The sequence below is a fragment of the Delphinapterus leucas genome, chromosome 3 (genome assembly GCF_059928025.1).
Source record: "Delphinapterus leucas isolate spDelLeu-1000000601 "Yukka" chromosome 3, BTC_Dleu_Yukka2, whole genome shotgun sequence".
In the NCBI taxonomy this organism is placed as follows: Eukaryota; Metazoa; Chordata; class Mammalia; order Artiodactyla; family Monodontidae; genus Delphinapterus; species Delphinapterus leucas.
Window position 1 is genome coordinate 95,774,100 of NC_143131.1, and position 16,307 is coordinate 95,790,406.

The 16,307-nt window shown below is 38.1% G+C and overlaps 1 protein-coding gene across 3 annotated transcripts in view; it reads right to left on the reverse strand.

Moving 5' to 3' along the window:
- PGGT1B (protein geranylgeranyltransferase type I subunit beta) overlaps positions 1-16,307 on the reverse strand; it is a 56,881-nt gene that overhangs the window by 13,266 nt on the left and 27,308 nt on the right. For all 3 annotated transcript variants that reach the window (XR_016392741.1, XR_016392740.1, XM_022590912.2), the window contains exon 6: positions 5,250-5,295. Coding sequence is in view for 1 of the 3 variants with exons in the window: in XM_022590912.2 (XP_022446620.1) it covers positions 5,250-5,295 (46 nt within the window). In the remaining 2 variants the exon portion in view is untranslated. The remainder of the gene's footprint in view (positions 1-5,249; positions 5,296-16,307) is intronic.

Here is a 16,307-nt window from a genome sequence, read left to right on the forward strand (position 1 = left end):
AAAAGATTAAATTCTGTTCATTATGCCCTGGTTGAAGAAGGTTATGAAAATAACCTTCTGTATCGAAGGCATCTAAGAGTACGAGAATATTAAGGCACATACAAATAAGAGAAAGATTTCCACCTGAAATTGCTGAAAGTTTGCCACCTAAAGTGGAATGCTTCAGTTATATGGATAATTAATGTACACAGAATACCACTGTCATAAAAAAATCACAGCTGGGAGGGACTGGTTCTCTCTTTACAACCTACCCCAGTTCTTCCAGTTGCAGGGTAAAGGAGATGATACTGACTCTGGTTCTGTTTGCTACGCTTTACTTATGTTTTAACTTATTGTTCCCATAAGGTTTTAAAGCTCGTTTTTAAGCATTCTCTTAGTATCTATTTGTATATACCAAATAATTTGAAAGAATCTATGTGCTCTGAAATGTGTAATTTAAGATGGTCAACAAACATACAGCTAAAGTAGAAAGCTAAGTAAACAGGTACACAAATAAGTACATCATTTTACTCTTAAACACCACATGAAAAAGGTAAAGTGAGGTAGATTCAAGGGAGTTGAATGCTTAGACGAAATCAGGCCAAGTAAAGTTTAATACTTCTCTTCTGGATTAAGGAGTAGAGATATTCTAAAAGAATCATGGAATCAAATGAATATATGTGAACTTTTACATTATGAATCTCAAGAGGAAAAGTAGTTTCAATCCTAGCGAAGTAGGAAAATCTAATTCTTCCAAAACACATGAACATTTTCCCCTAAAACTGTACTATCATAAAAGAATCACTAGGATAAACAGAATCATAACATTTGATAATCATGGCCTAGAAGGGTACAATGTGCCTATTTAGTTCTCGTGACAAATGGACTCCAGGCTAAGCAGGTGTTGGAGAACAGCAGTTGAGTTAAAAAGAAAAAGAAAAGAGTATATTAAGTAGCATTTAGACTGCAGGATTAGGACAAAGAACACATGAAAAAACTTGATTAACATCAAACTGTAGCAGAAGTACACATTCTAAATTCAGCCTTCCCAGCTTTCGGATGCAGAGTGGAATACAGCATAACTAACTCATCGAATATGTACTGGACAACTACAATATTCAAGGGCATAATGGAGTATGACATAAATAAGACACGATCAGCTTACAACCTAGCAGAGAAGGTAAACAGAAGTAAACGGTACAAACCAGGTATTACGGTAATATAGAAAAGGGAGAAATTGCTTAGGGCTGGGGGGACAAGAAACAATGAAAGATTTTACAAAGAATGTGACAGTGAAACTAAGCATAGAAAGATGGGTAAAATTTGAAGTTTAAGAAAAGGGAAATGAAGAGAAGTAGAGGGGAAGCATTTCAAGTATAGGAAAAAGAACATTAGTAAAGTCCAGGGGTGAGAAGGCATGTAAGAACATTTGGAGAATACATTTTCTCTGCAACCTAGAGCACATGGAAGGGATCTCTCACATTACAAAGCTAGGCTGGCACTGGACCACGGAGAACTACACTAAGAGATTTAAATATGGGCAGAATGGTACTGCTGAACAAGCATAGGGTTTCAAGACACTTACCTGATATGTGAGCCTAGGAGTTAAGTTACTTACCTTCTCTGAGTAAAACGACAATAATCACTGTAGTGGTTTTATACTGTGTTAACTTGGCTAAGCGAGAACTGTTTCCCAGAATCCCCTTCTTTATATGGTCTGAAGCTAGAGAAATCTGTGTGAGATCTCTAAGGTGGAAGTGAAGCAGTAGCCATTGCCCTGGTTGTGGGCACAGAAGGTAAGAGACAAGGGTAGAGGTGCTGTGAGAGTCTAGCTTGCCCTTATTCTCCCATATACTTGGAATCCAAGTTCTTTCTACTTCTTGCTCTAGTGACACCAGGCCAACGAATGGATGTACAAACAACAGCCTTCCAGTTACATTCTGGCAGCTGGATGCACCTGGCTCTCCAGATTCCCCTGCAAGGTCTCACTTGTCCACCTGTGCCAGTGCCTCAGGAGAGCCTGTCAGTGACTCTTTCCTGATCCACCTACTACCCGTTTCAGGGCCTTACTTCTCCATCTTCTTCCACAACCATGTAAAATCTTACTCCTATAATAAATTCCTAGTCTTTAATATTCATAGTGATTTTGCTTCTGATTGAATCTAACTAATACAAAGATGTCCACTCTCGGAGGGCTAGTGTGAGGATTAAGTGAGAATAACTGTTAGCTGGCACAGAGCAGCTGCTTAATAAATAAATTCTTTTCCTTTTAAGTCCGTAAAAGGTTATAAACTGGTGACTAATGGAGGACTGGTGTGACTGGCAAGTTAAGAACAACAACAAAAAACAGAACAGGAGATTAAACACCCCAAATTCTGGATTTCTGGCTCTCTGAAAAATCAGTAGATCAGAATAGTTCCAAATTCCTGAGTAGCAAAAACAGACTTGGAAGGAAGGAAAGAGCAGAATGATGGTTTTTAAAAATGTGCAGCTTGAGAGATATAAAGGTAGCTAGCTCTGCCTGGCAGGCACACAGAAAGGCAGTATGCAGCTCAGAAGCAACAGTATAGATTTGGAAACAAAGTGTGGGTGCCATCACCCCAGGGACGATTGACAGGGAACCATCTGTTAGTTCATTTAACTATGTGCCACATGTTACAAGTGTGGGAGATAAAACAGTGAATAAAACAGGCCAAAACCTCTGATCTCATGAGGCATATATTATGTGGAGACAGACAATAAACAAATAAATAAAATAAAAGTGATATGGAGAAAAATAAAGCCAGAAAGGGGGACAGAGAATGGGGTATGTATCTGTGGTTGGTTTGCAATTCTAAAGAGGAGATGTGTTTGTGGGTGGTTTGCAATTTTAAAAAGGGGGCTTTTCCAAAAATATCATTTGAGCCAATACCTGAAGGATGTGAAGTGAAGCCAGGTGTTTGCTAGGGATGGGAGTGGAGGATTCTATATAGCAGGAATAGCAAGTATAAGAGTCCTGATATTTAGAAAGATGAATGATCCAAAGAAAAGAAGAAAGTTGGACTAAGATAAAGAGGTGAGAGGAAGAAACAAAAATAGTGAAGGAGCCAGAAACAACTTGTCAGGAAGAAGAACAAGAGGAATTGATACTTCAAGAAAGAAGGGGGAGAGGCTAACAGCTTCATTTGCTTCAATAAATAGAAGATGAGGAATGAGAAAAAAACACTGGATTTGAAATGTAGACCATTCATGACTTTAAAAGAAATATTTCATTTAAGTTGCTGAATCTTACACAGAAAAATTAAAGAACAAGCCATTTGTGTAGAAGGGCAAATAGTATACCTGGACCACTATTCTAAAAAGATTAATAAAAGGAGAAAAAGGGAGAACACCATGACTTCAGAGTGCCCAATCTGCAAGACTACTTTTTAGAAAGAGGTTTCTCTTGCCAGTGTAGACAGTGATAAGATAGGGAAGGGAGGCTATACCAAAGCCTTCTAGAGTAGTACTTCTCAGCCTATCTAACCTCACAGCACACAAGAACATTAAAACGTCTGACATTTGCAGAACACACAGCGGTGACCTGAGGAGCGAGCTCCTGGCACCTAAACGGGAGCTCTAGACACCTAGGTCTTGGCTGCTCCAAAGGCTCAGGCAGCAATAGCTTGGCATGCCTATAGCCCATTTGCCGCACACCCTGTACTGTGGCACCCTGAGTAGGAAGCCCTCCTCTCGGGCTTTAGACCTTAAATCTACCAAGACAAAAAGAGTGTAAAAGGAAGATGTAAGCTTTTTGGCATGAACCACAGCCCATCAATGATGATCTTGCTGGGTGTGATCCTATTCGAGTCATACTGACTCCAAATCACTACTTGTGTGACTAAGCAAGACTTTTTTTTCCATCAGAGAGTATCATGTTTGAGCGGCCCTCTCTGTTTCATATCCCAGAGAACGTAATCCCATTTTCTGGGGAACAACAGTGTTTGTTCCACAGGTCTCCTGCACTGCAAAGTATCTCCTCCGCCTGAGTGCCCATTAACATCCTTTACGATAGTAAGCCCAGACCTCGTCTTCTCAGAAATTCTTATAGATGCCAGATTTCCTCTTTGTGCAACTACAAGTATATCCCTCCTTACCAAGTGGTGATGACCAGTGACATAATTGCTACTGCCACCTCCAATCTCATATAGACATACACAAGAATTATGATGTCCTAATTATAGTATGGCTTCAGAGGAAAATCCAAGACAGTTTTCTATACGCCCCTTAGTGACACGTATACTCTACAAATACCACCGAAGGAGGGAGTGAAAATGTCAGAGAGGGAAGAGATACCTGATAGGACAGGTCCTAGGGAAAGCACAAGGAATGTGTTTTAAAAAAATGTTTATACATGGTTTACAGTTTACAAACCAGTTTCCCTCATATCTCTAAAAATAATTTTAAAGAAAGATATAATTATTTCTACTCTGTTGATGAGGAAATCCTCAGAGAGATTAAGTAAGGGGCCTAAGCCACATAGCTAGTGTTAGGGCTGAGACCTGAATATTGATGTGTTCTTTCTACTCTATCGTGCTAGCAGAGGGATGGACACACAGGTGAGCACAAAAACACTGCTGTGATGAAGAGGAAACAAGGATTTCACTCAGAGAGCCTCCCTGATCTGGGCTCTTTTTTAAAAAAAAAAAAAGGAGCAAGGAAGTACATTTACTTCTACACGATATATTCCACTTGAAAGAGTTCAGGCTATTGATGTTTTGACAAACTAAGTGACTATCGCTCACTCTGGTTCTGCCAAAATTGAGGAAAAGTGTGAAAGGAGAGACTGTATTAAAGTACGTAGTGAACATATGCTATGTGGCAAAATGTTTTATCACTATGACTTAGGACAATTATATTAAGGAAGGTAAAAAAATTTTTTTCTTCACAAATTCATTGATTCATGTTTAATATTCTGTATCTAGCTTTTTAGTATTACACCAAAGAAGAAAACATGCTGTTTTCTAACAATATTTTAAATCATCCCAAGATGTTTTCATGCAACTAACAGCTGAAATGATCACCAGAAAGTGCTGTTTGAACATTCTGGTCTGAATAATCTCTGAATGGTTACTGACCTAGGAGAGGCTCGAGTTGGCACAGCAGTGTCAACAGAGAGAAGTAGGAAAGAAGACAGTCAGGCTGCACCAAGAGTTGAGACAGACTTCTGAGGTCCTACATGTTGAAGATACCATGATGTTATTTGAAGGAACAAAAGAAACTACATGTCCATTTATTTTAAGATGCCTTACCATGAGATTCAAGTCCAGCTCCCTGTGCCAACCCATTGTCATAGGACTGAAAAAGAAAAATATGTTCAGTTTAATAGGGAAATAATAATAAATAAATAAGTTGTCATTATGCTAATTTTTTGCCTCTTGATCTAATTTCAGTTCTCCTTTATATTTTTCAAAATATGCACTCTTTCCCACAATGAAATAGATCTAGGCATTTTCAAGTACCTGCTCTTGTCTTATTCACCAAGCCAAATCAGTAAATGTATGCACTAGGCATATTCTGAGAATAGACTGTTCAAAGATGGCACCTACATATTTAATTTCTACCCAATAAGAAGCCCCAACCTTTATTCCTCTCCCACTTTCAAGAATATATGAATTTAAGGAAAATGTAAGGATTTTATACTCCTATAACATTATAAACACAAATCTATTTTGAGGCTCTTAGGTAGCCAATGATAATGGTGCCTGCCTAAATTTGAATCTCCCCACATATCCCACAAAATCAAAACAGGATAAGAACAATACAACTACATAAAACTGAAACCTTGTCAAAGCTAGAAGACATGCTCAAGCTTCAAATTTCCTGTCTATAGAAGAAGAAACATCAAATCCCACACTCCTGACATACTTTTGCAGAGAGCAAGGGCAATCTATAAAAACTTGAGAGGAAGAGAGAGGAGGGGCGCTAATGGCAGGTCTTAGATTGCCTAAAATCACTAGCTTAAATCACTAGGAAAAGCCTGAGTGTGAAATACAGGCAATCCTTGCTTTGCACAGTTCCAATATACACAGATTCCAGGTACCCCCGCTTAGTTAAGTAACATAGTATGGTTCAAATTTCAGTAATAACAATATATTAACAGTTAGCAACTGCATAAAGTACAAACTTGCTGCTAGCTCCTCAGTCCACAAACCATTACATACATAATAGATGTGTATCACAATCAGTGACCAATCACGTCACCTTTTTCAAAGTCTGTAGTAATTGGTCACTGCACATGTTTTTCAGTTCACACAGACAGCAAGGTGTGGCTGTGCTGTCTCTTTGTCTTTTAGTGATAAACCCACATGATGTTTTAAAAACATAATCAAAAAAGGAGACTGGCTACCAAAGATGAAAGTGCAGTAAAGAAATGAAAAGCAGTTAACACTGAAAGTGAAATTGAGATCAAACAGAGTAATATAAGAAACAGCTATCATGACAGTGCTGGCTGATTGAGACTAGATATGCAGTCAGAAAAATCAAGTGAAGGCGAAATATCTACATAAATGAGGAAAGTGGCTCTGATGAAAAAGATGGAGATGTTCTAGAGAAGAGATGCTGGCCAAAACTTCACATAAAAGGAACTCTCAGATATTTCACAACAATGAAAATGCAAAGGACAGAATGTTGGAAGCTGATACAAACTTAGAAAGGAGTATGATCATTTACCAAGACAGAAAAGATGCCTGCTCCATATTATAAATTATATAATGAGAAGACAAACAGTGCTGTTCAAGCTACTATTGATGAATGTTTTTACACAGAAAACACTTTAATATTCAATATTGCTAATGTTTTAAATTATGATGTACTAATAAATAAACACTGGTTTTACCATTTAAAAATTCTGTGTACATTTATAACAGTAATAGTTTTTAATGTTTTGGCAAAAAATTATAAAGGTCACAGAACAAGTGTCATTTTTCCCACTGATGATTAAAATCACTGTGCATCATTTCAGCCTGCAAGACCATCATTACAGTCTGGCACTACCAGGCAAAGCGAGGATGCCTGTACTGTAGGAGCTCTGGTAACACTGAACAGTGACTACAGAGAAAAGACCGAGGAGAGTGTGCAAGTCAAGGTGGCAGCATTCAATGGGCATAAGTCTGGTGAAGACAGTTAAAAAAGGAAGGGAGAAGGGCCCACTGATGACCAAATAAATGAAAACTCCAAAGAGCAAAATGCAAAAACCCGGGAAACAAAAGAGAACCTTTCTCCTACCAGAAAATCACAGAACTCACAAACCTTCCCCAATCACTAAACAAACAAACAAACAAAAAGACACTCTAAATTAAAGAAATCATACTTTGTTTCTCTGCACTGAAAAGAGGGCACTCTTAAACTAGGAATTCTTGTAAGAAAAAAAAAAAATCCACTAATGACTAAACAGAAAAAGACAAATCTACACAAAGTAACTCTGAGATGAAAACACAACAATCAGAATGAAAACATCCCAGTATAGGAAAATCTGCCTTCACCTCCAAAAAATGGTGATAAAGCAAAGGAAAACTGTAATACAGCACCCCAAACTCAATTTCATATCCTCAAATAAGCATTCGGGAATATGAAAAGAGATTTAACGTTAAAAAATGAAAAGGATAAACAGTAGGAAGAAATAAAAATTAAATGATTTCAGGAAAACATAGTAAGGGACATTTAAGAAAGGCTGAAAACAGCAAAGAGAATACAAATGAGATAAAGAAGTAAAAAGGGTCAGAGAGAAAGTGGTTGAAATGAAAGATAAGCAAAGAAAGAAAACACACTAAACTGGAATACCTAAAGAAAAAGGAAAAATAATGGACTACAAGTAGGGGTCAGCAAACTGGGGACTACAGGTTAAATTTGGCCTGTGGCCTGGTTTTGTACAGTCCTAAAGTTAAGAAAATGGTCAAACTCATTCCTAATAAAATAAATGCAAATTAAAAACACTGAGATACCATTTTTCACCCATCACATTGGTAAAAATAAAAACTGTGTGAAAACACATTCTATTGGTGACACTGTGTGGACACAGGACACAGGCACTCTCATACACTGGTGGGAATATAAATTGGTTCATACCTTTTGTAGAGAAAATGGGCAATATCTGATAAACTTTGTGTATGCATTTACTTTTTTTATACAGCAGGTTCTTATTAGTTATCTATTTTATACATATTGGTGTATATATGTCATTTCCAATCTCCCAATTCACCATACCCTCCGCTTTCCCCCCTTGGTGTCCATACTTTTGTTCTCTACATCTGTGTCCCTATTTCTGCCTTGCAAACTGGTTCATCTGTACCATTTTTCTAGATTCCACATATACGCGTTAATATACACTATTTGTTTTTCTCTTTCTGACTTCACTCTGCATGACAGTCTCTAGGTCCATCCATGTCTCTGCAAATGACCCAATTTCGTTCCTTTTTTATGGCTGAGTAATATTCCATTGTATGCATGTACCACATCTTCTTTATCCATTCGTCTGTCGATGGGCATTTAGGCTGCTTCCATAACCTGGCTATTGTAAACAGTGCTGCAATGAACACTGGGGTGCATGTGTCTTTTTGAATTATGGTTTTCTCTGGGTATATGCCCAGCAGTGGGATTGCTGCGTCATATGGTAATTCTTTTTTTTTCCTTTATGTTTATTTTTTCATTTTGAAAAAAGCATAACATACGCTTTTTAAAAATTATTAAAATAAAACCCTAGAAAAGCATAACATATTTTTTAAAATTTATTTTATCAAAGGTATATACATTCATCATTTAGAAAGTTAAATGGTACTGAAAAATTTATAACAAAAATTTATAACAAAACAGTGATTCCCTGCATCATTCCTCACACTCCTCCAGTACCCTTTTCCAGAGGCAACCACTTTTCAGTATTTGGCCATTTCTTCTGGAGTATACATCTTGGTGCTTCCAAATAATATGCCTAGATCATACTGTTTTAAATTGTGACTTTTAGACATATTCTATCATTTATTATGGTAGATAAGCATCCAACTCTCTTACACCCCATTCCCCTCTGTTCCTGTGCCCCATGCTCCGAGGATACTACACTTTGCTTAAATCAACTTCTGTGATTATGTAACCTGTCTACGAAAATACAATTCACAGTTGAGCATTGTGGACTATGGTTGTTTATTTTCTTATTTTTCCTGAAATTAACTGTTACCTTTTCCCCCATTTGTGTGTTTTACTTTGTACTGAGCGTCTAATAGACACAGCTTCTGAGAGACACAGTCAACCACCATCAGACACCTACCAGTGTCTGTCTTTCTCTTGAACAGAGCCCCCCCACTCCTCCATCCTTGTCCTATCTGGGTTGAGTGCTCTCCACACTGTTGCGGAGCTGTCATCTGGGGACTTCCCTTCACTATCAACCTTGGAACTTCCTATGTTTTTCACCTGAGTTGGATTTCTTATCTCTTCCTCTTTCTTGGTTTACTCTTTTGTTTTGGTGGAGAACATCCTCTAGGAGTCAAGGCAAAGAAGGATCTTTCCTTTGTCCCAGTGTTATGAAATTTCACAGTAATGTTCCTGGGTTTGAGCCTATTTTCATCCATTATAATGGGCCCTCAGTGGTCCTTTCAGGATATCTGGAAACTCAGATCTTTCCCTTCTGAGAAATCTTCTTGAACTTTTTTTTAACATCTTTATTGGAGTATAACTGCTTTACAATGTTGTGTTAGTTTCTGCTGTATAACAAAGTGAATCAGCTATACGTATACATATATCACCATATCCCCTCCCTCTAGAGTCTCCCTCCCACCCTCCCTATCCCACCCCTCTAGGTGGTCACAAAGCACTGACCTGCTCTCGCTGTGCTATGCAGCTGCTTCCCACTAGCTATTTTACATTTGGTAGTGTGTATATGTCAATGCTACTCTCTCACGTCGCCCTAGCTTACCCTTCCCCCTAACCGTGTCCTCAACTCAATTCTCTATATCTGCATCTTTATTCCTGTCCTGCCCCTAGGGTCATAAGAAACATTTTTTTTTTTAGATTCCATATATACGTGTTAGCATACGGTAGTTGTTTTTCTCTTTCTGACTTACTTCACTCTGTATGACAGACTCTAGGTCCACCTACCTCACTACAAATAACTCAATTTCATTTCCTTTTATGGCTGAGTAATATTCCATTGTATATATGTGCCACATCTGCTTCATCCATTCATCGGCCGATGGACATTTAGGTTGCTTCCATGTCCTGGCTATTGTAAATAGTGCTGCAATGAACATTGGGGTACATGTCTCTTTTTGAATTATGGTTTTCTCAGGGTATATGCCCAGTAGTGGGACTGCTGGATCATATGGTAATTCTATTTTTAGTTTTCTAAGGAACCTCCATACTGTTCTCCATAGCGGCTGTATCAATTTACATTCCCACCAACAGTGCAAGAGGGTTCCCTTTTCTCCACACCCTCTCCAGCACTTATTGTTTGTAGACTTTTTCATGATGGCCATTCTGACCGGTGTGAGGTGATACCTCATTGTAGTTTTGATTTGCATTTCTCTAATGATTAGTGATGTTGATCAGCTTTTCATGTGCCTCTTGGCCATCTGTATGTCTTCTATGGAGAAATGTCTATTTAGGTCTTATGCCCATTTTTTGATTGGGGTGTTTGTTTTTTTAATATTGAGCTGCATGAGCTGTTTATATATTTTGCAGATTAATCGTCTGTCCATTGCTTCATTTGCAAATATGTTCTCCCATTCTGAGGGTTGTCTTTTCGTCTTGTTTATAGTTTCCTTTGCTGTGCAAAAGCTTTTAAGTTTCATTAGGTCCCATTTGTTTATTTTTGTTTTTATTTCCATTACTCTAGGAGGTAGGTGATAAAAGATCTTGCTGTGATTTATGTCGAAGTGTTCTTCCTATGTTTTCCTCTAAGAGTTTGATAGTGTCTGGCCTTACATTTAGGTCTTTAATCCATTTTGATTTTATTTTTGTTTATGGTGTTAGGGAGTGTTCTAATTTCATTTTTTTACATGTAGCTGTCCAGTTTCCCCAGCACCACTTACTGAAGGAATTGTCTCTTCTCCATTGTATAGCCTTGCTTCCTTTGTCATAGATTAGTTGACCATAGGTGCGTGGGTTAATCTCTGGGCTTTCTATCCTGTTCCATTGATCTATATTTCTGTTTTTGTGCCAGTACCATATTGTCTTCATTACTGTACCTCTGTGGTATAGTCTGAAGTCAGGGAGTCTGATTCCTCCAGCTTCGTTTATTTCCCTCGAGATTGCTTTGGCTGTTCGGGGTCTTTTTTGTCTCCATACAAATTTTAAGATTTTTTGTTCTAGTTCCGCAAAAAATGCCATTGGTAGTTTGATAGGGGTTGCATTGAATCTGTAGATTGCTTTGGGTAGTATAGTCATTTTCACAATATTGATTCTTCCAATCCAAGAACATGGTATATCTCTCCCTCTGTCTGTGTCATCTTTGATTCCTTTCATCACTGTCTTATTGTTTTCTGAGTACAGGTCTTTTACCTCCTTAGGTAGGTTTATTCCTAGGTATTTAATTTTTTTTGTGGCAATGGTGAATGGGATCGCTTCCTTAATTTCTCTTTCTGATCTTTCGTTTTAGTGTCTAGGAATGCAAGAGATTTCTGTGCATTAATTTTGTATCTTGCAATTCCACCAAATTCATTCATTAGCTCTAGCAGTTTTCTGCTGGCATCTTTAGGATTTTCTGTGTATAGTATCATGTCATCTGCAAACAGTGACAGTTTTACTTCTTCTTTTCCGATTTGGATTCCTTTTATTTCTTTTTCTTCTGATTGCCGTGGCTAGGACTTCCAAAACTATGTTGAATAATAGTGGCGAGAGTGGACATCCTTATCTTGTTCCTGATCTTAGAGGAAATGCTTTCAGTTTTTCACCATTGAGAATAATACTTGCTGTGGGTTTGTCATATATGGCCTTTATTATGTTGAGGCACGTTCCCTCTATAACCACTTTCTGAAGAGTTTTTATCCTAAATGGTGTTGAATTTTGTCAAAACCTTTTTCTGTATCTATTGAGATGATCATATGGCTTTTATTCTTCAATCTGTTAATATGGCGTATCACACTGATTGATTTGCGTATGCTGAAGAATCCTTGCATCCCTGGGATAAATCCCACTGGATCATGGTGTATGATCCTTTTAATGTGTTGTTGGATTCTGTTTGCCAGTATTTTGTTGAGTGTTTTGCATCTATATTCCTCAGTGATATTGGTCTGTAATTTTTTTGGTAGATCTCTGTCTAGTTTTGGTATCAGGGTGATGGTGGCCTAGTAGAATGAGTTTGGGAGTGTTCCCTCCTCTGCAATTTTTTGGAAGAGTTTGAGAAGGATGGGTGTTAGCTCTTCTCTAAATGTTTGATAGAATTCACCTGTGAAGCTATCTGGTCCTGGACTTTTGTTTGTTGGAAGATTTTTAATCACAGTTTCAATTTCATTACTTGTGATTGGTCTGTTCATATTTTCTATTTCTTCCTGGTTCAGTCTTGGAAGGTTATACCTTTTGAAGAATTTGTCCATTTCTTCCAGATTGTACATTTTATTGGCACAGAGTTGGTTGTAGCAGTCTTTTATGATGCTTTGTATTTCTGCAGTGTCCATTGTAACTTCTTTTTCATTTCTAATTTTATTGATTTGAGTCCTCTCCCTCTGTTTCTTGATGAGTCTGGCTAAAGTTTTATTAATTTTGTTTACCTTCTCAAAGAACCAGCTTTCAGATTTATTGATCTTTGCTACTGTTTTGTTTCAATTTCATGTATTTCTGCTCTGATGTTTATGATTTCTTTCCTTCTACTAACTTTGGGTTTTGTTTGTTCTTCTTTCTCTAGTTCCTTTAGGTGTCAGGTTAGATTGTTTATAGGTTTTGGATCATCGTGTTTTTGTTGTCATTTGTGTCTAAGTATTTTCTGATTTCTTCTTTGATTTCTTCAGTGATCTCTTGGTTATTTAGTACATATTGTTTAGCCTCCATGTGTTTGTTTTTTACGGTTTTTTTTCCCTGTAATTTATTTCTAATCTCATAGCGTTGTGGTTGGAAAAGATGCTTGATATGATTTCAATTTTCTTAAATTTACCGAAGCTTTATTTGTGACCCAAGATGTGATCTATCCTTGAGAATGTTCCATGTGCACTTGAGAAGAAAGTGTAACCTGCTGTTTTCAGATGGAATGTCCTATAGATATCAATGAAATCTATCTGGTATATTTTGTCATTTAAAGCTTGCGTTTCCCTATTAATTTTCTGTCTGGATGATCTGTCCATTAGTGTAACTGAGGTGTTAAAGTCCCCCACTATTATTGTGTTACTGTCGATTTCCTCTTTTATAGCTTTTAGCATCTGCCTTATGTACTGAGGTGCTCCTATGTTGGGTACATATATGTTTATAATTGTTATTGTCTTCTTCTTGGATTTTGGTCCCTTGATCATTAGGTAGTGTCCTTTCTTGTCTTTTGTAACATTCATTAATTTAAAGTCTATTTTATGTGATATAAATATTGCTACTCCAGCTTTCTATTGATTTCCACTGCATGCAATATCTTTTTCCATCCTCTCACTTTCAGTCTGAATGTGTCCCTAGGTCTGATGTGAGTCTTTTGTAGACAGCATATATATGGATCTTGTTTTTCTATCCATTCAGTGAACCTGTGTCTTTTGGTTGGAGTATTTAATCCATTCACATTTAAGGTAATTATCAATATGTATATTCCTATTTTCTTAATTGTTTTGGGTTTGTTTTTGTATGTCTTTTCTCTTGTGTTTCCCACTTAGAGAAGTTCCTTTAGCATTTGTTGTAGAGCTGGTTTGGTGGTGCTGAATTCTCTTAGCTTTTGCTTGTCTGTAAAGCTTTTGATTTCTCTGTCGAATCTGAATGAGATCCTTGCCAGGTAGAGTAATCTTGATTGTTGGTTGTTCCCTTTCATCACTTTAAAATATCCATGTCACTCCCTTCTGCCTTGTAGAGTTTCTGCTGAGAAATAAGCTGTTAATAACCTTATGGGAGTTCCCTTGTATGTTATTTGTCGTTTCTCCCTTGCTGCTTTTAATAGTTTTTGTTTGTCTTTAATTTATGGCAATTTGATTACTATGTGTCTCGGCATGTTTCTCTTTGGGTTTATCCTGCCTGGGACTCTCTGCGCTTCCCGGACCTGGGTGGCTATTTCCTTTCCCACGTTAGGGAAGTTCTAGACTATAATCTCTTCAAATATTTTCGTGGGTCCTTTCTCTCTCTCTTCTCCTTCTGGGACCCCTATAATGCAAATATTGGTGCATTTAATGTTGTTCCAGAGGTCTCTTAGGCTGCCTTCATTTATTTTCATTCCTTTTTCTTTATTCTGTTCCGTGGCAATGAATTCCACCGTTCTGTCTTCCAGGTCACTTATCCGTTCTTCTGCCTCAGTTATTCTGCTACTGATTACTTCTAGTGTATTTTTCATTTCAGTTATTGTATTGCTCATCTCTGTTTGTTTGTTCTTTAATTCTTCTAGGTTGTTGTTAAACATTTCTTGCATCTTCTTGATCTTTGCCACCATCCTTTTTCTGAGGTCCTGGATCATCTTCACTCTCATTATTCTGAATTCTTTTTCTGGAAGGTTGCCTATCTCCACTTCATTTAATTGTTTTTCTGGGGTTTTATCTTGTTCCTTCATCTGGTACACAGTCCTCTGCCTTTTCATTTTGTCCATCTTTCTGCATATGTGGTTTTTCGTTCCGCAGGATGCAGGATTGTAGTTCTTGCTTCTGCTGTCTGACCTGTGGTGGATGAGGCTATCTAAGAGACTTGTGCAGGCTTCCTGATGGGAGGGATTGGTGGTGGGTAGACGTGGGTTTTGCTCTGATGAGCAGAGCTCAGTTAAAACTTCAATCCACTTGTCTGCTGATGGGTGAGGCTGAGTTCCCTCCCTGTTGGTTGTTCAGCCTGAGGTGACCCAGCACTGGAGCCTACAGGCTCTTTGGTGGGGCTAATGGTGGACTCTGGGAGGGCTCATGCCAAGGAGTACTTCCCAGAACTTCTGCTGCCAGTGTCCTTGTCCCCACGGTGAGCCACAGCCTCCCCCCACCTCTGCAGGAGACCCTCCAACACTAGCAGGTAGGTCTGGTTCAGTCTCCTATGGGTCACTGCCCCTTCCCCCTGGGTCCTGATGCACACACTACTTTGTGTGTGCCCTCCAAGAGTGGAGTCTCTGTTACCCCTAGTCCTGTCAAAGTCCTGGCATCAAATCCCGCTGGCCTTCAAAGTCTGATTCTCTGTGAATTCCTCCTCCCATTGCTGGACCCGTACGTTGGGAAGTCTGACATGGGGCTCAGAACCTTCACTCCAGTGTGTGGACTTCTGTGGTCTAACTGTTTTCCAGTTTGTGAGTCACCCACCCAGCGGTTATGGGATTTGATTTTACTGTGATTGTGCCCCTACCGTCTCGTTGCAGTTTCTCCTTTGTCTTTGGACGTGGGGTATCTTTTTTGGTGAGTTCCAGTGTCTTCCTGTCGATGACTGTTCAGCAGTTAGTTGTGATTCTGGTGCTCTCGCAAGAGGGAGTGAGTGCATGTCCTTCTACTCCGCCACTTTGAACCAATCCCCCCGTATGCATTTACTTTTTGATTAAGCAATTCCACTGCTAGGAATTTATTCTGAAGTTATATCCCCAACAATACATAAGTACACATGTATAAGGTATGAATTTCAACACTGTTCGCATTTGGAAAATATGTAGCCTATATACAGAAGAGTTGGAAAAAGCTATGACATGTGCACATGATGGAGTACTACAAAACTGTTAAAAAAGAAATGAGGAAAATTTCTATGACCTGATATAGAGTGGTTTTCAAGCTATATTGTTAAATGTAAAAAGCAAACTGAAAAAAGTACTCTTTTGAGTAAGAAAGCAGAAATAAAAATGTACATATCTGTTCATCAAAAAGAAGTACAGGGAGGCCTAACCAAAAACTAATGAGAACGTTTACCTACAGAGTGAATGGGAACAAGGTGGTAAACATGGGAGTTAGGAAGGGGGTGGAGATAGAAGGAACAGGAAGCCCTGTGAGTTACACATCTCTGAATATAACTTTTTGTATAGTTATGACTTTCAAAACCGAGTTAATATTTCACATATTAAAGAAATAAAATCAACAAAGTTGGGGGGGAATCCTAAAATAGAATCCAAACAGAAACAAATAAACAACTTTATTTCAAATAAATTAACATAAACAAACTAAAGGTTGGGGGTGGAGGGAATAAAAGAAGTAACTCAAGTGTTTCTTAAATATAACATTTTGACTATATACCTTCAGGCTCTAAACAAAAAGAACCAATGC